Source organism: Sus scrofa, chromosome 12 (genome assembly GCF_054392235.1).
Source record: "Sus scrofa isolate SSC_HxYL_T2T_F1_AM1 chromosome 12, Sscrofa_HxYL_maternal_Yorkshire_Landrace_v2.0, whole genome shotgun sequence".
In the NCBI taxonomy this organism is placed as follows: domain Eukaryota; kingdom Metazoa; phylum Chordata; class Mammalia; order Artiodactyla; family Suidae; genus Sus; species Sus scrofa.
This window is the reverse complement of record NC_139394.1, coordinates 15006653-15029474: the sequence shown is the minus strand read 5'-3', so window position 1 is coordinate 15029474 and position 22822 is coordinate 15006653. Positions and strand designations below refer to the sequence as shown.

At 52.8% G+C, this 22822-nt stretch overlaps 1 protein-coding gene across 1 annotated transcript in view; it reads right to left on the bottom strand.

The window, feature by feature from the left end:
• Nucleotides 1-4845: 4845 nt before the first annotated feature.
• The window catches only part of ERN1 (endoplasmic reticulum to nucleus signaling 1), an 81269-nt gene continuing 63292 nt past the window's right edge, over nt 4846-22822 (bottom strand). Inside the window, exons 12-22 of the mRNA XM_005668695.4 lie at nt 20284-20475; nt 18480-18741; nt 17392-17482; nt 16986-17175; nt 16098-16197; nt 15693-15892; nt 14156-14303; nt 12800-12927; nt 9654-9777; nt 9228-9295; nt 4846-8769 (exon numbers count right to left, since the gene is read on the bottom strand). Coding sequence (XP_005668752.3) covers nt 8560-8769; nt 9228-9295; nt 9654-9777; nt 12800-12927; nt 14156-14303; nt 15693-15892; nt 16098-16197; nt 16986-17175; nt 17392-17482; nt 18480-18741; nt 20284-20475 — 1713 coding nt within the window. The 3' untranslated portion in view covers nt 4846-8559. The remainder of the gene's footprint in view (nt 8770-9227; nt 9296-9653; nt 9778-12799; nt 12928-14155; nt 14304-15692; nt 15893-16097; nt 16198-16985; nt 17176-17391; nt 17483-18479; nt 18742-20283; nt 20476-22822) is intronic.

Sequence of the window (22822 nt, the reverse complement as noted above, 5' to 3'; positions counted from 1 at the left end):
CTGGGGATCCGGAAAGAGGAAAAGAGGATGAAATGTTCTTGATGAAAACATGGCATTATCTCTGCCACGCCAAACATCTGTAATAATTGGAGATAAGGGTATATCCCGTCTTGGAGAATCTCATTTTTGTTTTTGTTTTTCCTTTCTTTGGCGGCCCCCACAGCATAAGGAAGTTCTTGGGCCAGGGATCGAATTCGAGTCACAGCTGAGGCAGCTCTGGATCCTTAACACACTGCAACGGGTGAGGGATCGAACCCGCATCTCCACAGAGACAAGCAGAATCATGACCCCAGGACACCACAGCAGGAGCTCTTATTTATTTATGTATTTTTTTAAATTAACAGCAACAATTACAATTTAATCTAATTGTTAATTTAGAATTAACTCTACAAGATATTTATAAAACAACAATTTACATATTAGAAAGGGTATCAAAAGTATGAATTACAGGGAGTTCCCTTCATGGCTCAGTGGTTAACAAACCTGCTTAGGATCCATGAGGATGCAGGTTAGATCCCTGGCCTCACGCAGTGGGTTAAAGATCCCGCCTTGAAGAGAGCTGTGAGGTCACAGACTCAACTCAGATCTGGAGTTGCTGTGGCGTAGGCCAGCGGCTACAGCTCCAATTCCACCCCTAGCCTGGGAACCTCCATATGCCACAGGTGCAGACCTAAAAAAGAAAAAAGAAAAAAAAAGAATTACAGCATAGACAACAGTATGAAGTGACTATAACAACACAAAACTGATGTGAACAATTTCTCTTTTTGTTAACCCTAGTTTAAATTTTGTTAAAGAAAGAACGAACTGTGTTTTAGGAGAATTTGGGGGCCTTTAGGTGAAGATTGAATTTCACACTGTTATATTCCATGTAGAGAAAAAAATAAAAGACTACTCCCCTCGCCCCCCCACCTCCCACCTCACGCCCCAATCCAGCGCACTGTAATTTTGCTCTTGGAATGTGAGCATAAGAAAGGTCTCTGAATGGTACTGCAGTAAATAGGGACTCTATTTAATTCAACATTTCCTAAATTTGGTCATTGAGCCCTTTTTTCTACGTTAGTATCCTTTGGAAGTAATAGCCTGAGGTGCACATTTTGGGGAACTGTCCCTCAAGCGTCAGCTGTGGCCCTTGGTTCTCATGTTGAGCCTGTGTCTGGGCCAATTGGCTATGGGCAGAGGAGCGGGGCTCTTGAGAACGTGGCAGCCCCTGGAAACCATACTGAACGATGGCAAGGGTGGGAGGGGGTAGTTGCCAGAAACAGGAGAGACAGAGCTGACAAGACCGAAACCGAATGAATAAACTTAGTCCCTGAGAGTAAGGTTAGCAGATGCGCTTAATAAGTAACCTCCCCCCCCCCCCCGCCGCCCCCGCCCACACTGCTTCTCCAAATCCACCTTCCCCTTCCCAGCCCAGCGCTGTGATTTGGACAAAGCCACAGAAATGCCCTCATCCAGTTTGCCTGCAGGCCACACAAAGCTAGAGAGAGACTAATCAACATGACTCAGGACCCCATCAGGATTCTGGAAGATATGGAGCCCAAACCCCAGGGGTGATGGGCAGCCACCCCGCCCCCACCTCGGCGAGGACCAGTGCTCTCACACCCACCAGCAGCTCTTTTCCAGGAAGGCAGCACAAGAGGGCAGGCCTCAGGCATAGATGCTCATTGGGAAGGGATCCGAGTCCAGCCTTTGACCTAAAGAATTTCTCCTTGATCTGTTTAGGGCCAGGCCCTTCCCCTCTGTTGGATTCTTCCCGCACTTGCTCAATTGCCAACCTCCTTTGGCCCCGCTGGGCAGCGAAAATTGTTAGGCAGCCTTCCTCCTGGGGGCCGGGGTCTGCTGTTCGGGACCCTCTTCCCGCTTAAACCCTCTGGCGCAAAGCAGCAAAGCCGGTTCCCCAGCACACGACAGACATCTGAGCGCCCACCAGCTCCCCTCACGCCTCTAGAACAAACTCCTGTTTCTTCAAGTGTCTGTGAACATTTGAAGCATGTTTCAGGCCCCCCATGGCCCTGCCCTCCACTTCCACCCCCGTCATTAACATCAAGGCCAGGCTGCCCATCACCCTTGGGGAGGGGGGAGGTTACTTATTAAGCGCATCTGCTAACCTTACTCTCAGGGACTAAGTTTATTCATTTGGTTTCGGTCTTGTCAGCTCTGCCTCTCCTGTTTCTGGCAACTACCCCCTCCCACCCCTGCCATCTTTCAGTATGGTTTCCAGGGGCTGCCACGTTCTCAAGAGCCCCGCTCCTCTGCCCATAGCCAGTTGGCCCAGACACAGGCTCATGGGCTGATTTTTGGCCTTGGCAAAGGGTCTGGTGAAGTTTTTTTTTTTTTTTTTTGGTCTTTTTAGGGCTGCACTGCAGCATATGGAGGTTCCCAGGCTAGAGGTCTAATCAGAGCTGTAGCCTCTGGCCTACACCACAGCCATAGCAACGCCAGATCCGAGCCTTTTCTGCAAACTACACCACAGCTCACGGCAACACTGGATCCTTAACGCACTGAGCGAGGACAGAAACCAAACCTGCATCCTCATGGATGCCAGTCAGATTCTTTCCCACTGAGCCACAGTGGGAACTCCTGGATATTGAGTGTTTTTGATCTCGAGGGAAATACTGGTCTGCAGTGAGGGAGGAACGAGGCCCACCAGCAGTTGGATCACAGGATGCCCCAGCACCGTGCCCGGCCTAGTCGGAAGGGCAAGCAGGAGGGCTCTTAATGAAGCTGAGGCCTGGGTTTCACACAAATGAAACAGCTGGGACATATACGGAAAGACAGTAGGTGCTGATGGAATACAGCTGCATACATACTCATATATATTTAATAAAATGTATCAAACACTCAGAAAAAAAAAATTCCAAGCTCCCGTTGTAGCTCAGCGGGTTACAAACCCAACTAGCATCCATGAGGATGCAGGTTCGATCCCTGGCCCCGCTCAGTGGGTTACAAACCCAACTAGCATCCATGAGGATGCAGGTTCGATCCCTGGCCCCGCTCAGTGGGTTAAAGGGTCTGGCATTGCTGTGAGCTGTGGTGTAAGTTGAAGACACGACTTAGATCCGGTGTTGCTGTGGCTGTGGCATAGGCCGGTGTTAGGTTTGCTGAGGGAGGAACGTGCAAGGCCAAGTTGGTAAAGCAAGAGAGATTTATTACGGCATCAGTGGGGGCCGGGCTGAGCTCAGGATGGCGCTGGCCCCGACTGTGAGCAGGTGCTAAGCTTATAAAGGCTCTGTGGTGAGACTCTGTGGCTGGAGCTCATGGCGGAAACGTGGGGCAGGAACGACGGAGGAGGAGGGGAAGGTCAAGGGAGGGGTAGGTGGGGAGGGGTAGGTGACAGAGGGCGTTGAATCCTTGTGGGTGGTTAATCTATGTGCCACATTCCGGAAAGGGGGTAGTGCTTGTGCTGGGCCGTACCCATGTCCACAGCCAGTCTCCAAGGTGAACAGTCACATTCGGGGGTGAGGGGCTGTCTCCATCCTCCTGGGAACCTATCAGCCGGCAGCTGCAGCTCCAATTTGACTGCAACCCCACGAACTTCCATATGCCACAAATGTGGCCCTAAAAAGCAAAAAAAAAAAAAAAAAACCAAAACATCTTTGCAGCCCAACACTGCCTCAGCATGAAAGTGGCAAACCCACTTCAGTGCCCTGAGACCGTGGCCCTGGCCTGCCAGTGTCCTGGCCACCCAGCAGCTTCTCTCCTGTGGATACATGTCTCCCTTTTCTCTGAGGCAGCTGAGGGTGCTACCAGCTGCTCCATCCCCAGCCTCAGTCGGTTCAAGACAAGTGCCCAGGAGTTCCCAATGTGGCTCAGGGGGTTAAGAACCCAACCTGTATCCACGAGGATGCAGATTCGATCCTTGGCCTCACTCAGTGAGTTAAGGATCTGGCATTGCTGCAAGTTGCAGTGTGGGTCACAGATGTGTCTTGGATCCCACGTTGCTGTGGCTGTGGTGTAGGCCGGCAGCTACAGCTCTGATTTGATCCCCAGCCTGGGAACTTCCCGTATGCTGCAGGTGCGGCCCTAAAAAAATAGACATGGGCCCAGCCCTGGCTTCAGCAGTTGTGGAGGGAGTCCAAGAGCTGTCTCTGCTGCCAGGTCAAGTGACAGGAGGCAGCAAGCAGGTGCCTACAGCGTCCTGCAGCCCCTCCTGCTCCCTTGGACTTGGCTGCATCTAAGGACCAGCACTTGAGAGACAGGACGTATGTGTCCATGGCTCTCGGGGATGCTCCTGGTGCCCGAGGAGGGGGTGGGCAGGGAGTGACGGGATACTTGTGGGCAGAATGGAAGGAGCTGGCCTCCAGGCAGAACCCCTGTGAGGCTGTCCTGGGATGCTGGGCCCTCGGGGTCCTCCTGTGAGCGGCCCCTTCTCTAATGGGACAAGAGGAAGCAGAGCGTCCCCTGACCACACCAGAGGGGATGGGGTAGGAGAAGGTGAGAGCATGTTGGCAGGCTCCTAAAATCCAACCAGACTGGCCCCTGAGCTCACTCCTTGACATCTTACAGGTTCATGGTTTTTCTCCCGTTCTGGATTTCTCGGTCCAGGGACCTACTTACTCTTCATCTGCCCTGAACCCTGCCTTGCCAGGAGGCATGTCCGTCCCAACCTGGTCACCTTCCTGGAATTCTACCCAAATCAATACTTTGGGGGGCTTCACCGTGCTTCAAGGAAGTGTTACCCACAGAAACAAAGGGACCCCTGGGCCCTGTGGTGAACACCCACCGGCAAACACACCCCTCCCGTCCAGGGCCCCCCTCCCCAGCCAGACCCGCACCAGGGAAGACAGCGGGGAAGGTCCCCCGGTCCGCGAGGGGCAGCCAAGTCTTTAAGCAGCTGGAGGAGGCTTCCAAATCTAAAACTACCTTTATTTGTGGTTGGCTCAACATGAGACGCCATCATCAATCAGCAGAATTATAAAACTGTACAGGAGGTACAAAAATAGGCCGTTTAACTTACGTAATTAATCTCACATCATTAAGCTTTAAAAATACACATAAAAATTGTACAATCTGGCAGTTTATAAAATATAAAGCTAAAAAGAGGATTTTTAGGTTCCACAAAGAGGACTGTCTCACACAATGAACACATACCCATTCAACAATTAACCATCCACAGAGAAGACACAATGACACAGAAATTAAAAAAAAAAAAAAAAATCACTTCAAAATTAACATTTTCACCCTGACCAAATTATTCACCCTTTAATGACAAAACTACTGTAAGGCATCCATCCCGTGGAAGGATACAGTGTAACTTTTCCTCTTCCAGTTTTACCGTGGTCCAGGGGTGTTATCCAAAGCGAATCTGATGTGCTTTAAGCAAGTGCAATTGTCACTGGATACACTTCAGAGTAAAAATTAAATAAATATAAATAGGTTAAATAAATAGGTCATTGCAAAAAGAACACTACGTAAGGTTTGCATCTGAGAATGCCAGAGAATCGCCTGGTAATGCTTTCTAGGTAAGTGGGGACTCCCCCGTCACAGCTTCGGGGATACTGAAAAGGAATACTGTACCCGCCAGACACTCAAAGAGCACAGGGTGAGGTGACAGGGTAGGGACTTTGGCTGGAAGTGTGGGTTAAGGCTGCTCCAGGGGGAGGCTCATGGCAGATGCTGTCTCTGAGGTTTTCCAGTGAATACAGAGAGGATTTAAGTGCTGAGACACAGTTGCTCACGGGAAATCACCGTTTCATAAAGAAAACCAAGTGCAGGGAGAGCAGACACGGGGTTTGAAGGACAGCGTCCAGCCCTGGAAGGGGGAACTCTGGCTCCTCCATACAGGACACCTGGTGACTCTCCTCCAGGCAAGGCCAATGCGCCAGGCTGTGGCTGCTGAAACAACTACTCCAGGATAGTGGTCACTGCAGTGGCTCGGGTTCGATCCCTGGCCTGAAAACTTCCACATGCAGCGGGCAAGACCAAAAAATAAAAAATAAAATAAATTATCGTGCCCTTGGGACTCCTAAGAGAAGCAACTAAATTCTTTCTTAAAGATGAAGACGGTATACTTGTGGGAAGCCCAACGGCCTTTGTGCTACAGATCAAAGAGCTCAGCTGTGACATGACGCCGCGGGCTGCAGAACCTTCTTCTTGCACAAGAAAGACCTCTTCCCACACAACGGGAAGCCAGAACTGGAGACCAGGCCAGGGTAAACCAGGTGATGCCCGGGTGTCGTCATGACAACCCACACAAGACCTCTTCAAGGCACCTGAAGGACTGACGGGTGACAGGGTTCCTAAAGGTGACGGGGGGAAGACAGAGGGCGACCTGACGGGATCCCATGGGGGCAAACCCCAAGTGCACGCCCTTCCCAGCCCTGCGTTTGCTTCGCTTTCTTTGCAGCGCCGGTTTTCGGTCGACGCTGTCTCCCTGGCGGGGGCTGGTATAAAAGCCAAGGAGGTTTTGCCTCTTTTGTTCCCCTGTGTCGCGAACGCCCAGCAGCCTGCCCAGCCCGTGCAGTAGGTGCTCAAAGAAAGTACCACGGGATCAAGGAGTTTGAGAAAGTTGGATGGTTAAAAACTAACATGACGATTGGAAAAGGCATTTTTTAAAAGCTGCCCTGGAGGCAAGCGGGGCCCAAACAGGGAGCTGACCCAAGTCCTGGGCTGCAGGCCATGACCTGGCTGCTCCGCGGACACAGCGTCCGGCAGCCACAGAGAGGAGGCGGTGGCTGCCCCCGCAGCACAGGAAGCCACCGTCCTTGAATCGCCTCTGGCACCTTCTCCAGCGCAGACCGCTCCCCACCAGGTCCTGCAGCAAAGCTCGAGGCGGGGCTGAGGCGGGAGCCCCAGAGCCCGGTCGGGCTCCTGAAAAACGGACAGCGTGGTCCCAGATGCCACGGTGACGACCAAGATGCCAGGGCTGCAAAGCCTAAGTGAGGTAACCGATGAGGTTCAAAGACAAAAGATCCTCTTAAAGGAGGGAAAAGGGTGACTCTGGGTTTCAGGAAAGGAAGGGAACTGAATTCTCTGAAGGCAGCGTGAGCGCTTTTGAGGAGCGGCCCTCATTCAAATCCAAATCCGCCCCCAGGAAACATCTCACGAGAAGAAGGAACAGTGATTTCTCGGTCAGTCAGTAAAACTTGACCAGTAACTTTCTTGCTCCTGAGTGGAGTCTCTGAGTTCACCAGGAACCAACTGCAATGACCCATTCACCCGGCTGGAGGAAGTACCCAAAAAACCCTTCCTACACGGTACCCCGACTGCATTTCACCTCCAAGGCTCTCGGTAGAGAAGACAGAGGAATTCTGGACTGAAACTAAATTAAAAATTATGGTAACTTTAGGGCGGGGGGAGGGGGGTGAGAAACCATGGCATGGACATGATTTATAGAATATCACTTTGATGTTTCATTCGTGTGCATAGTGTGCTAATGTTTTACTCTTCAGCACTGGAGAATGTTCTACATGCGAACACTCTCTCTGGAGGGGATGGGACAGAAGATGTGTTACACACCTGGCGTTACTTCCTCACCAGTAAGCTTCAAGTTAAGTCTAGCCCATGCTAATGTAGCATTCTACAGTATGATCAAAATAGAAAGGTATTAAAATCTGCCAAGAGAAACTTAAAAAGTCTGCCCACAAAATGTGGGGTGATGCTGGCCTTGGCCCTCACCCCCCTGGCCTGGCCTGCTGGCCTCACCGCCCACCCGCTGGCCAGGGCTCTCCTGGGTGGCCGTGTCCCATCTGGCCTGCTCCCTCTGGTCCTGAAGGCCTGTCCCTGCCTGGGTCCAAGCTGCCCTTCTTGACGGCCAGAGGACTCATCATCTCTTGCTCCCCAAATGCTCCAAGTGGCCGGGGCACAAACCCACCAAAGGCCACCAGTGTGCTGGGCCACGGCTGCCTCAGCACAGGGCATCTTCCTTGCTTTTGAGATCTGCAGGCACGGCTTCCCCTTCTAGAGGGCAGGGCTGGCCTGTCCCAACACTGCGCCCTGACGCTCAAGGCTCTTGCCGCCCCTGAGGAAACACTCACTGGTTACAGTGACCTGGGGAACTGCGGGGCTTTGCGATCAGCGAGACGTCCCTGGTTCCTGGGACGACGGGGTTTGCACATCCTCCTCCCCCCAGGTAGCCTCCCTGCTGCAGCCCTGCTTCTGGTGGGGAGGCTGCTTAGTGCATCTTGTCCAGCTGGTCCAAGAGAAAGAGGCTCCTGGTGCCAGCAGGCAGGCAGCACTGGGGATTTCCTCCTTAAAGACCCACAGGCCGACATCAAACAGGAAGTTGTAGAAGAAACGCAGGTCTGAAGCGAGTTGATCCGAGAGAAGGCGGAGGGCGCTCCTCTCTGCCCCTGGAACTGGCCGGCCCTCCTCTGCAGACGTCCGTCTCGATTGTCAGGCTTTCACAGCCAGCGTCTTCCTGGCCCCCTCCAGGGTCAGGAGGGGGTGCCTCTCCCACTCCCCGGGTGGGCCTCCTCCCCTGCTGGCTGCAGAGCCGGCAGCTCAAGGCACTTGGCTCCAGAGCCTGGCCTCCCTGGTCAGCCGGGAGGCACCAGGCCGTGGCCTGTAGACAGCAGGCCCCCAGTCACGGCGGGGCCCGCGGAACGGAGGCCGCCAGGCTCAGAGGGCGTCTGGAGTCACCGGGGGCCGCGGCTCTGGGGGCTCGTGGTAGTAGGGCTGGAAGGGCCTCTCGTGGCGGCACAGCTCCATGGCGCGGTAGGTGTGTGCCAGGAGGTGGGGGAAGCGCGAGGTGAAGTAGCGCACGAAGCCGTCGGGGAGGGTGCCCAGCGTCTCCTGCACGTCCACGGGGAGCTCCCGGTAGTGGTGCTTCTGCAGACGGGGACACAGACACAGGATGAGGAAGCCGAGGGACGCTGGCAGGTCCTCTCACTCAAGGAAGACGGGCTGCCCGTTCGGTCTCTGCCAAGGAACCATCCATCTGCTCCCCGGCCTCCTCTTTATCAGGGGGAGGCACGGAGGGGCTGCCCCACCAGGGTGGCTGCGGCCAGGCCCTGGGCAGGAAGGTCCCTGTCAGAGGAGGTTGATCTGGTGCCGATTCGAGGAAACCAGACAAGTCAGCAGAGGACACCGCTTCCCAGGGCACCATGCCCAGCTCAACACCGCGGAGAGAAAGTTCACGCAGGGCAGGGGTTTCCGGGGCAGCCAAGGCCTCCCAGCCGCTGTGAGGTCCTGATTCCGGGCTGGACAGGAGGCCCCACAGACGGGAGACGAGGAAGTTGGGGCTGGGCTGCGGGCCTCCCCCCACCCAGCAGTGCCCACAGCCTCACCTTATTTCTCATGGCCCGGAGGAGGTCTCGGACAGAGCCGCCTTTATAGGTTCGGAATTTGCGCAGGTCTAGGAAAAAAAACCAACAGCAAGGAAGGCCGTGAAACAAAGGGATTTCCTAAGAAAACGATTCCTGGGGCTCCTGGGGACTAAGCCTGAAACAGCTGAACCGCGTCCTCATCGCCCCAGGAGGAACCCGAGGGCAGCGGCCCGGGTCTGAACTCCCCTCCCCCATCACCCCCGAGATCAGAAACGAGCGCTAAGAGCAGTTAGCCTGTCACGAACCTGTCGCTCTGAGAGACAGAATGGGACGGGTGTCAGTGTCAGGATCTGATCTGGATCTAAACCGCCGAGAGCCCCAAGCCTGCAGTGGTACCTGGAGCCCTGAACAGCCCCCGCTCGCACCGCCTCCCGGGCCCGCGGTCACCTGTCTGGAGGGGGACGGTGATGTTCTCCCGCCAGTCCATCCTCACCACGGCCCGCCCGCCCCGCTCCAGCTGCTGCACTATGGGGCCGTCCAGGGACTCCTTCTCTATCCGGTCACTCACGTCCTGGGTGGGAAACAAGGGCCACGGGTGACGGTCAGGGTGTGGAGGTGCCGAGAGCCAGAGGTCAGACGCGCTGAGTGACAGCACCGCCACTGCCATGCGAGTCGCGGGCCAGAGCTGGGCGGCGGGCTTCCTGGCCTCCCCCCTGGTGTGACCCGTTCCCCCAGAAGCAGCCCCGTCTGCTGCCCCGAGAGCCCCCCCATGGATCGTCCCCACGACAGAGGCTCGCCTGTGTCGCACACATGCGACACGCCACACAGGACCACGTGGGCAGTCTGTGTTCATCCACGGACCGAAAGCCCATTTTGACCGGCATCCTGGGACTTTTGTGAACCACTCAAATGCATGCCTGATGGCGGCTGTGGCTACTCATTCAAACAATAAGAGACAGATGAAGCCAAGACTTCTTTCAGAGGAGAAAAGCCGATCCAGCTCCGGCCCTGGCTCCACACCTGCTCTGGGTCTGAGGGACACCCCTGCGCCCAGGCCTCTCCGAGCCCCGCCAGGAAGACAGGGCCCCTGAGCAGCCTCATGCGGACCACAGCCTTTTCTTTCTTTGACAAAGATGAAGCCAGACCAACCAACCATCTAACCCGCAGTGGCGAGAGGGAGCCTTGTGGGGACTGAGGGTCAGCTCGGGTACCCCGGGGACACAGGGTTCTCGGCTGCAAAGTCAGCAGAACTGGTGATACGGACGGAAGCCGGCTGTGTTCACATCCAAACCCCTGGTGGGGTGAAGGTCCCTGTGGGTGAGCTTTATTCCTGCTCTACATCTTGTCAGCATCAAAGTGACCTGGCAGGATTTCAGACGTCCCTAGAAGAGCTGCGACCTCAGAAACAGAATGTTCTGTCCCATGGAACACAGTGATCGATCTGGCGTTACACATACCCACTGCTGCTGTTAAACCCTCCCCTCCCAATCCATCCAAACAGTTACCGAGTACCTGCCACGTGCCAGGCAGTGTCCCAGACAGTGGGGACACAGCAATAAATCCAGAAATGACACACTCCTGCCCTCAGGGGCTGACATTCTGGGGGCTTCCCCATAGCCACGGCTTGAGTCAGACACCAGGATAGCAAGAAGGTCACTCCCGAACCCAAGCTCTGCTCTGGCCCAGACCCAGGAGGCAAAGCACTACCCCCGTGCCTGCCCTTCAGAGCTGGCGTGCTGGGTTTGGATGAGTTAGGCTGAGCTCACGCCAGCCGGGTCTTTGAGGTAAACACCACCTTTCCACAAGGTCACTGAGCACTGTCACAGAGCCTAAGGAGTTCACATGCGTCAACCCGCCCTATCCCTTAACCTCTCTCCATCTATCTTAAGCTAAAAGAGGTCTGAGCAAAGACTGAGTAAAAGAAGATAGAAAAAAAATCCAATAAGGAGGAGTTCCCGCTATAGTGCAACGGGATCGGCGGCACGTTGGGAGCGCTGGGATGCAGGTTCCATCCCCGGTCTGGCACAGCGGGTTAAGGATCCGGCATTGCCGCAGCTGTGGCTTAGGTCTCAAACTGCAGCTCAGACCTGATCCCTGGCCCAGGAGCTCCATGTGCCTCGGGGTGGCAAAACAAAAACAAAAACAAAAATCCACTAAGGAAATGTTTAAATTTATGAAAGTTGAACGAAATTATATGATACCTAAGATTTGCTTCAAAATAAAATAATCTGGGGTGAGGAGGGGTGGAGAGGACAGAGGCTGCGTTCATAATTGTTGAGGCTGGGTAATAAACAGGAGCTCATTTATATTTCCTCTACTTCTGTGTGTATTTGAAAATTCCTATAATGTAAAGTTTTAAAATTATGGTGCATCCATATAACAGAATACTATAGCTGTAAAATTTTTAGAATTTTAACATGGAAAGATACTTAAAATATTACATACATTAAAAAAAATACAAAACTGTACATACAGCTTGACCCTAATCATACCTTTACATGTACAGGCAGACCGTGTTTTTTCGCATTTAGCAGATACTGCTTTTTTTTTTGACAAACTGACAGTTTGTGGCAACCCTCCATCAAGCAAGTCTGTCAGCACAATTTTTCCAAAAGCAGCTGCTCACTTCTGTGTCACATTTTGGTAATTCTCACAATATTCTGAATGTCATGATTATTCTGTTTATTGTGGTGATCTGTGGTCAGGGATCTTTGACGCTACTACTGCAAAAAGACGACGCCTCCCTGAAGCCTCAGATGATGGTTAGCATTTTTTAACAATAAAGTAGTCACTCATTAAGGTTTGTACGTTGTTTCTCTGGACATAATGTTAGTGCACACTTCACAGACTACAGTATAGTGTAAACATCACTCTTTTTTTTTTTTTTTTTTTTTTTTTTTGGTCTTTTCTAGGGCCACACCTGCAGCATATGGAGATTCCCAGGCTAGGGGTCTAATCGGAGCTGTACCTGCCAAGCCCAGGCCAGAGCCACAGCAACGTGGGATCTGAGCCGCGTCTGCAACCTACACCACAGCTCACGGCAACACCAGATCCTTAACCCACTGAAAAAGGCCAGGGACCGAACCTGCAACCTCATGGTTCCCAGTCGGATTCGTTAACCACTGAGCCACGATGGGAACTCCTAAATGTCACTTTTATATGCACCGAGAAACCTTGCTTTATTGCGGTATTTGATAGATCACGGTCCTCCCAGACCTGCCTATGTGAAGAAAATTAGAATTTTATAAATTCTAAAATTTAGAATGGATAGGCAATGAGGTCCTGTATATAGCACAGGGAACTATACCCAGTTTCTTGGGATAGACCATGATGGAAGATAATGTGAGAAAGCAAATGTATAAACATGTATGATTGGGTCACTCTGCCATAGAGCGGACATTGGCACAACCTTGTAAATCAATTATAATTTTTAAAAAACATGAAAAATGGAAAAAATAATAAAACCCAGCTTTAAAAAGAAAGTATGTTAAAATGTCAACCACATTCTTTCTCAGCTAGGGGATTATGGGGCATTTGTTTCATTCTCTTGCCTTTTGCCCTAGTTTCTGGAAAAAAACCGGGGAAGTCTCTACCTGGAAGAACTGGAGCTGCTTCTCTAGGCTCCAGAAGAATGGGTGTTTCAGCACGTGCTTCGCGGACGGGCGCTTCTGAGGGTCCATGGAGATCATCTTCTCTATTAGTTCCCGGGCAATGACGTCTTCTGCAAGGAGGAAAAGAAGCCCGCAACTCGTTATCACCCGCCTAAAGCCGCAAGCACACGCCCAAACCTTCGCTGTCTGCGAACCCTCTGACCCAAGCGTCTACTGACAGGAACCCATTCCCATCACACGGAACTTAGTGCAAAGGAGCCACTGGAAAGACGCAGTGTCGGAGGCTCGGGTAACACCTTCGTGCCTCCACACACAGGGCTGCGGGCCACCCGGACGCACGGGCTGGATGCGGATCAGTGCCGGGAGAGATTCAAGATGAAGTTTAGCCCCCCCCCCTTTTAATCAAAACATGCTTTCATGTCTAGATAGGTGGTCAGGATAACCTATACAAAGGTACTAGCTGGAGTTCCCGTCGGGGCGCAGTGGTTAGCGAATCTGACTAGGAGCCATGAGGTTGCGGGTTCGATCCCTGGCCTCACTCGCTCAGTGGGTTAAGGATCTGGCGTTGCCGTGAGCTGTGGTGTGGGTCGCAGACTCGGCTCAGATCCTGCGTTGCTGTGGCTCTGGTGTAGGCCGGTGGCTACAGCTCTGATCAGACCCCTAGCCTGGGAACCCCCATATGCTGTGGCAGCGGCTCAAGAAAAGGCAAAAAAGACACACACACAAAAAAGGTACTGATAGGTACTGGCCGTGATCACCAATCACTATATAACAGGATTACGCGCCTTGGTACTAAGCTGTTTTGTTTCCAGGGAAGAATAAGGAAAACGAATCCATGAGCAAAACAATGTGACTTTCAATTGTTTAGAAAGGCAGCAGTGGCTGGTCACAGGCCAATAATGACTCGGGAAACCCTGAGGTCGGGAAGAGAGACGTGTCGCCCACGTGCCTGGAGAGCGAGGACCCAGCCCAGGCCTCACCCGCTGACCGCTGGCTCACACACCAGAGTCCAGGTAATGGAGCGAGGGCTTTCTGTCTCCCCCAGTGTCGGGGCAGGAAGGGGCCGCAGATTATTCCACCCCCACGAGCTGGAAAAGAGACGTCCCCAAAGGGAGCTTTGCCCAGGTCGCTCTGATCATTGCGTGACCTGGAGGAAGATGGGAGCTGCTTCGCTTTAGAAGGTGGCACCCCAAGGACACCCTCCCCAGCCCCCCACCAGCTCTGGGCTGAGCGGTCAGATCACTGCGGCCGAGGGGCGAGCAGCTGGAAAGAGGGGCCTCTGGGGGCGCAGAGCCGGCACTGCCCCGGCCCCGCCCGCCCGCCCCGCAGCCCACTCACCGTGCTTCTCAGGGTGCAGGCAGTCGAGGCTGTAGGCGCCCAGGAGGATGTTGGCCTGCCGCTGCAGGGACTTGCCGAAAGGGTGGCTGCCCTCAGACACCACGTAGTAAAAGACGCAGCCGGCAGAGAAGATGTCCACCGTGTAGGTCTGGAAAGAAACGCGGGCGTCAGAGGCTCCTCGGGGGGGGATGCTGCTGCCCCTTCCACCTCAGAGGTGTCTCGGGAGAACCGGCGGACGGGTGGCAACGGCTCAGGGCGCCCTGCAGGAAAGGGGCTCTGGAGCCGACCTCCTGGGACGCCGAAGGCCCTCAACGGCTCTGCACCTCAGCATCCACGACCCCAAATGAGGATGCCCCAGGGGGCTGCTGCGAAGATGCCTACATGGAAATGGTGGCTCAAGCCAGCGCTCCGCTCACAGGAAGCGGCTCTCCTGTGACCTATTCGTTACCTGACCAGCATGTCACTTCTCGAGCCAGGGATTTCTGTGCATTTCGTTTGCCTGTTCACCCCCAGGCAGGAGCATGGTGCCCCCACAGGACAGGTCTTAAAACTTTGTTAATAAATAAAATAAAAACAATTTGGGGTTCAAAAACGGTCCCAGAGGAGTTCCCATCGTGGCTCAGCAGAAACGAATCTGGCTAGCATCCACAAGGACACAGGTTCGATCCCTGGCCTCGCTCAGTGGGTTAAGGATCCGGCCTTGCTGTGAGCTGTAGTGTAGGTCACAGACGCAGCTCGGATCCTGTGTTGCTGTGGCTGTGGTGAAGGCCGGCAGCTGTGGCTCCAGTTCGACTCTTAGCCTGGGAACTTCGATGTGCTGCAGGTACAAGCCCTTAAGAGTTAAAAAAAAAAAAAAAAAAAAAAAAAAAAGAAATGCAACAAACACATTGATTGGGTCCTGATTTACAAAAACCAGCTCTCTAAGAGACATCTGGGGAACAAGCGAGGAAATGTGACTATGGATTGAATATTAGCTACCATGGAAACAGTGTGAACGGCTGAGGTGTGATAATGGTGAGCTGGTGAGGAAGCAGGATGTACTTGCTCTCAGGGAGACACCTGCTAAAGTATTTAAGGGTAAAGGATGGGGAGGCTGCCACTTATATTCAAACGGTTCGGCACCGATAGAAAGCAAGTGAGAAATATTGGTGAATGTTGAATCCAGGTAGAGGTACAGAGTTATTCTCAGCTCTCCATTTTCTACATCTAAAATATCTCAAAATAGAACGTTGGAAAAACGAAAACAAATTATAAAAGGGATGGAAACTCGAAGTTTGCTTGCCTCATGCGAGTTCTGATTTCCCAGGTTTGTGAAATGGGGGGAAGGTGACTGGAAGAGCAAGCGGGCCCCGTCCACACGAGCCCCGTTCATTCATCTCAACAGGAGACAGCAGGGAAAGTGCCAGCAGAGTGTGTAGGGAGAGAAGGAACGCCCCTGGGCAGCCGCAAGCGCTGCGGCCCCAAGCCCGGGATGGGAGGCGAGGCTCTGACCCCTAAAGGTACAAGAGGCTGGTTCTGCGGTTTTCCCCCCACTTACGGGGTTCTCCTTGCAGTCTTCGCTCAGCATCTCTGGGGCGATCCAGCCTTCTGTGCCGGGCACCCCTGAGCGGCGGCTGAAGCTGTGCCTGCCCACCGCCAGCTTCTTGCAGAGGCCGAAGTCGGAGATCATGGCCTTGATCCTGCCGTGGGCGTTGGGCATGGACAGCAGGATGTTGTGGGGCTTCAGGTCTCTGTGAACTAACAGACGACTCCATGTCAGCCCTGCCTTTGGCCTACAGCCGCAGCGGGCATTCCCAACCAACCCGCGGCCACCTCCGAAGGTTCCGGTTTTCACACGTCTAAGTCCTTGTGTGCTTAGACACTGGGACACCGGTGATGCAGCAACGCGCTGCGACAGAGCCGAGGTCGGGAGCCCGCGGCCCGGCAGGCGGAGGCCTCTCACCGATGTTGAGGGAGTGCAGGTGGGCCAGGCCCGAGGTGGTCTGCTGCAGCAAGGTGATGGGCTCCAAGCCGAGGTGGGCGAAGTCCTTCTGCTCCACGTACTGCAAGAGACCCGAGGGCTGGTCACGGCACCCGTCCTGCAGGACTCGGCTCCTCGGCACCCCTTTTCTCTCTCTCTAAGGGAGTCGATTTTATTTAGAAAATGCCTGCCTGAAGGTTTTTGCTTTCATTAACGTTTGGTATTGGGTCAGCTCATGTTCTTTGATCATATTTTAAGAGAGAAACAGGAACTTTTACTGATAGTATTCTCTGTCCAAATCCGAATTTTCCAGCAGCCTTGCTCCTGAAGTCATAGGCTAAGTTAAACAAGCAAGCAAAGCTCTGACTTCCTAGTTTACAATGAGATGATGAGAAGGCAAGGAGCTCAGGTTCACTGCCTCAGACGGGTAAACCTACAGCGAAGCCAAATGATACTGAAACCACTTGCTGCCTGAAAATCCAGCAAAAGGGGTTTGATGGATGATCTTAATGATTCGAGTCATCAACCAGCGTCTTCCAAGCCCCCACCAGCCCTGGCCAGGGACGGGAAGAAGGACCAGCTTCCTGGAGGTCATGCGGGAGAGAGGTCCCCAGGCAGCCAAGGGGACCACACGATTGAGGTCGGGGTGATGGAAGCGTCCCGCTTTTCCCCGTTGGTGGTTAACTGAGTATACACCCTCGTCGGCATGCAGCAGACCGTATGTTAGAAACGGGTGCAGTAAGGGTGTACTGTAACCTCAAAGAAGTTAATAAAAAGAAGCAAAAAATAAATGAATAAGCCGGCAGTCCCTAAAACCACGCCTGAGGAGCCGGGCGAAGGGAGGCGGCCCTGGTGACTCGGGGCGCCCACCTCCTGCAGAGTGGCCGCGCACAGCTCGATGGCGATGTACTGGAACTGCCGGTCCCGCTCCGTGCAGAAGTAACGGATCACGTTCGGGTGCTCGTCCGACTCTCGCAGCAGCTGGACCTCGCGGTCGGCGAAACTGAAACACTCGGGGAGGATCCTCTTGACGGCCACGTGGCGGTTGTCAAACATGCCCCTGCGGGATGAGGAGCGGGCCTGGGTCTGGGGGGCAAGCAGCCTGTGGCCACGTGAGGAGAGCCCTGGCCCGGGACGCTCCTTCTGCCGGACGCGGTGGCGGCCTCGACAGCCTCACAGCCCGGGGGCCCCTCTCCGCTGTGACCCCTGTGCCCCTGGAGCCGACGGGAGCGCCCACGCAAGGGTGGGGAGGCCCAGGGCTCTCCAGTCCACTCACCGGTACACGATTGTGCCCTCGGCTCCGTGGCCCAGGACGTCCTTGGGACAGAAAGAGATTTTCCCAACCATCACCATGCTGCTTTCCTCATCTGGGACACAACAGGAGGAAGAAGAGGTTGCTTTAAACAAACATGACCTAAAGCATCTTGAGGCTAGAATGGCTACAGCTTCCCGAGCTCGGATTAAGGGATGGGATTTCAGAGGGTTTGTTTTGTTTTGTTTTTCTTTTCAGGGCCGCACCCAGGGCAAATGACAGTTCCTAGGCTAGGGGTTTAATCAGAGCTGCAGCCACCAGCCTACACCACAGCCACAGCCACAGCCACATGGGATCCAGGCCACATCTGTGACCTATGCCGCGGCGTGTGGCAACGCGGGATCCTTAACCCACTGAGCAAGGCCAGGGATCAAACCTGAGTCCTCATGGATAACAGTCAGGTTCTTAACCTGCTGAGGCACAACGGGAACTCCCTGATTCTTTCAGAGGCTTTACACCCCAGCTGGGACCACTCCCATTCACGCTCAGGGCCACCTCCTCCTGCCCCGCCCTCCGTTCCTGCTCTGCACTAGTTACTGTGAGGATGGAAGTCTGAAGACGGGGGTTCTTTACAGATCCATCTAAAAGTCTGCACCTGAAACATTCGGGTGGCAACGGTGGACACGTGCAACAGCGAGACCAGGAGCAGAGCCTCCAGCCCGAGACTGAGGGTGCCGAGGTCCCCGGCACTCGTTCTGTGTTAATCCCCTCGGAACACAGGCCCTGACAGCTGGCCTGAGCCAACTTCCCAGGGGAACGTGGATCGACAGCTGCACTTTCATACGGGGCCACTGGCTGGCCTTGGGGATGCTCAGATTTGGCGGCCAGGGCAGTTCTGGTCGGCTGCGATTCTTAGCCCTTGAGCAGCAGGATGGAGGGAGGGCCAAGGTCACGGGGCAGAAGCCCAGCCCCCAGAGTGGGAGAACTCGGGGAGCCCTTGGGAAGAGGGCTCATGATCTTGTGGAGACTCTCAGAATGGGCCCAGGGCCTTAGGGTCCTCAGTGGTGTTCTAACGAAAGAGGAAACGGCACCAAAACGGCCGCTGGCCTTACCCTCGTCGTCCTGCTCCAGGAAGGGGCTGGTGCCTGCCTTGGAGGCAGAGCCGCTGGAGTGCAGCGAGTGGTTGGAGGCTCTGGGGGACGTGCTGGGGCTGCTGGTGCCCGAGCTCTCTGAGTACTGGCCCAACGAGTCTAGGAGCTCGGCATCCTGAGCCGCGTCTCCGGGTGGATGGAAGGGCAGCTGCTGCTGTTGCAGGAGCTGGATTTTCTCTAGTTCCTTCTGGAACTGCTGCTGCTGCTGCTGCTGGTGCATGCTCTAGGAAGAGGAACACACATCCAGGCCAGTGCCGCTGCTCCCCCGGCCGAGCAAGCAGGCAGAAAGGACAGGCGCCTCTGGCAGCAGAGGCAGGGACAGTGGATGTGACAGCCCCCCACCCCCCACCCCGGGCAGGACAAGACCAGCGAGAAGGCAGAGGGGGCAAGGGCTGGAGCTCCCAGTATAGCCCATGCCCCGACTGGGGGGCCTAGCAGGGGCAGCAGAGGAGGGATTGACTGCACGTGGAGGGCTGGGCCAGATTGGGGGGGGGGGTTCTCTTCAGTTCTACAATTCTGAGACTTTTATAGAAGTCTCGGAATTGTTGCAAAAGTGCATCCAAACAGGAAGGATGGTTACCAGGGAGCTGAGGGCGTGGTGGACACAGGGGAGACCCGGGCTTGCCGTCTACCATGGCTGTGTTCTTGGTGGAGGGCCTTGTGCAGACCCTCAGCAACGCAGGGGACACAGCTGGGGCCAGGACTGCCCGGCCACCCGCCCACGGCCTCACCAGCCAGGAGAGGACAGAGCAGGGCTGAAAGACGGGGCGCCTGGCTGAGGTCCCGCTCCCGTGGCATCACTCTGCCTGCCCCACGGGCCACCCTCCTCTGGTCTATTACAGCAATTTGCTCCATCGGGGTGGGAAGTGGCAGAAACCTGTGATTATTAATTACTACCCGTGCGTGGGAAAGTGACTGAAGGGACAGGGGTAGCAACACCCCCCTGGGAGTTTTCTAGAGGCAAGTCTCTCCTTCCCTCCCTCCCTCTCCCTCTCCTTCCACTTTCAACTTGGGTTGAAGTCCTGGAAATGCCATCAACTAGCTATGTTACACTGGGAAAGTTATTTAACTTCCCAGAGTCTAGTTTCTTTATTGGAGGGTAAGGGACAGATAATAACAAGATCTGTGTGAAGTAAAAAATGAAACAACCCAGGTGGACACATTTTGACACATGGAAGGTGCCAGAAAGAGCCCGTCATTCCCATTCCTCTGTGCGGGACGGGGACGTGAGCTCCTGGAGCACTTGTGTTCTAAGATGGTAAAGTTGCAATGCTCCAGGCATCCCGATGCACGAATACGCCTCTCGAATATTTATGCCGACCCATGACTTACTCAACTACGTAACTTTCGCCACAGATTTCCAACTAGAAAGGCAAAGGAATAACCACGCCGCCTTTTTCATTCTGATAGCTCTAAGAGACAGTTTTAAAGGGCAAAACTTTAAACAGATATTCATCTATCAGGCCCGGTTTTTAAAAAGAAAGTAAAGTATTTAAAGTGATCTGCAAGCAAGGTTTACCCATCAGTTTTTACAGTCAAACTATGTTATGTAGGTATGAAATGGTCCTTTCATGAGAAGCTAGTCTTTAATTACGATGTTTCTGAAGATAAGCAAATAATGACTTTTAAGCGGGAAAAGAAACGTGTTTGCTTGCTTGCCTCCTTCGTCTGCCTCGCTGACCCCGAGGGATGGGGACGAGGGACGGACGGAGGTTCAGAGACACTGGGGCGGTGGGGGTGGGGTGGGGAAGGGGCGGGGCCTTACCAGGGGGTAGGTGATGATGAAGGCCACCCAGCCAATGAGCAGGAAGGTGCTCAGGATGATGGTGGCCATGTCCTTGAGCATGGAGTCCACGGGGGCCTCGGGCTTGGCCGGGGTGTGAGAGAACTTCTCTTCCACATCCTGAGACACCACGGTGGGGGCGTTTTCTGAGCTCTGGTCAACCAGGTCGATAACCTTGTATGGGAGACAGTGGCTGCGTCACTGCAAAATCTCTAGCCAGGTGTAAATGAGCCGAACGATCAAGAGGAGCAGTGACTCTTCAGGAGCAATGGCTATGCTGTGAAAGGTCTTTTTAAAGCCCACCCGGAGACCACGAAGCCAGCTAACTGCTGCCTTGACTGCCTTGAGAGGCCGTGCACGATGGCAGGGGTGGTATCATTACTCAGAAAAAGGGTTTTGTGGTTTTTAAAAAACACTTTAAATTTTTATGTATTCATTTATTTTGGCCGCGCCGGTGGCATACAGGAGTTCCAAGGCCGGGGATCGAACCCAAGCCATAGCAGTGACAACACCAGATCCTTAACCCACTGAGCCACCAGGGAACTCTCAAAAACCATTTTTAGAACAATACTTTTGAAAGTGCTTTCAGATGCTATATTCTTTGGAAAATCCTCATTGAAGGCAAAAACCTCCTTTGATGATAGACTTGATGTTTGGGGAAACTCTGATACCGTAGGTAACAAGTCGAATAGAAGGTTGGTAGTCAACTTGGTGATAACATTTCACATTAAAAAACAAAAACCACACACACACACACACACACACAGAAAGCTGTAAAGTAATAATGCAGCTAGCTTCCTTATGTTGCTTGTAAAGTTTCAATGCAACTTCAAACACAAAATCATTTATTTAAACATTCAACTGTTTTTCAAAGTTTTAAAAAAGCATCAGAATGCTTTGCTAAAGCTCAAAATGAAATCAAAGAAAGTGGAGCTTCTGCCCAAGCTCCTCAGAATCTCTAGGTCTTCAAGAAAAAGGCATTGGTTTGTTCTGAAACATCTCCATTCCAGGTCTGCCGTTATCGGTGCCTGATGAAATGGACACACAGTCTCCTTGGCATACTCCCCAAGTTCATAGGTCTCACCCCCTGGAATAACCTACAGTGCCCGCCCTGCTTCCCCTCCCCTGGCCCCTTCTACCCTGGGGTGTGTGTGGCTCGGTTGGTGTGTGGGCAGCTGAGGAATGTTAGCTGAGCATGTGATCAGAAACAACATTCATTTGGTTCTATTTGCTCGAGTGTGTTTGTTTTAAAAAGTCAGCCTTAAGAGGAAAACATAGACCAAACACTCTCCGACATAAATGACAGCAACATCTTCTCAGATCCACCTCTTAGAGCAATGACAATAAAAACAAAAATAAACAAATGGGACTTAATTAAACTTGAAAGTTTCTGCACAGCAAAGGAAACCCTCAACAAAAACAAAAAGACAACCCACAGAATGGGAGAAAATCTTTGCAAATGAATCGACTGACAAGAGATTAATCTCCAAAATTTATAAACAACTTTTGCAGCTCCATACTAAAAAACAAACAACCCCATCAAAAAATGGGCAGAAGATCTAAACAGACAGTTCTCCAAAGAAGACATACAGATGGCCAACAAACACGTGAAAAGATGTTCAACATTACTCATTCTTAGAGAAATGCAAATCAAAACCACTCTGAGGTACCACCTTACACCAGCCAGAGTGGCCATCATCCAAAAGTCTACAAACAATAAGTGCTGGAGGGGGTGTGGAGAAAAAGGAACACTAGTACACTGTTGGTGGGAATGTAAATTGGTGCAGCCACTGTGGAGAGCAGTATGGAGATTCCTCAGAAAACTAAAAATAGAACTACCATTCGATCCAGCAATCCCACTCCTGGGCATCTACCCAGAGAAAACCATGACTTGAAAAGACACATGTACTCCAATGTTCATTGCAGCACTATATACAATAGCCAAGACATGGAAACAACCTAAATGTCCATCGACAGAGGAGTGGCTCAAGAAGATGTGGTACATACACACAATGGAATATCACTCAGCCATTAAAAGGAAAGAAATAATGGCAATTGTAGCAACATGGATGGACCGAGAAATTATCATGCTAAGTGAAGTCAGTCAGACAATGAGACACCAACATCAAATGCTATCACTGACATGTGGAATCTAAAAAAAGGACAGATCGAACTTCTCTGTAGACTTTGAAAAACTTATGGTTTCCAAAGGAGATAGGTTAGGGGGTGGGGGGATGCACTGAGGGTTTGGGATGGAAATGCCTTAAAATTTGTTTGTGATGATTGTTGTACATCTATAAATGCAAGAAAAGTCATTAAGTAATAAATAAAAATTAAAAGTTAGCCTCATTGGCAGATAAATATACCTCAGAGTATTTTAATGGACTTTTAAAAAGAGTCTCTGTTCAAGACTAAACGATGAAATAGGAAAATCTCAGCTACAGCCATCTCTGGGTGTTAGATTAAGAGTACTGCTTAATCTTCCTCCTTGAACTTGGATTTCCTAACTATGTAATAGCAA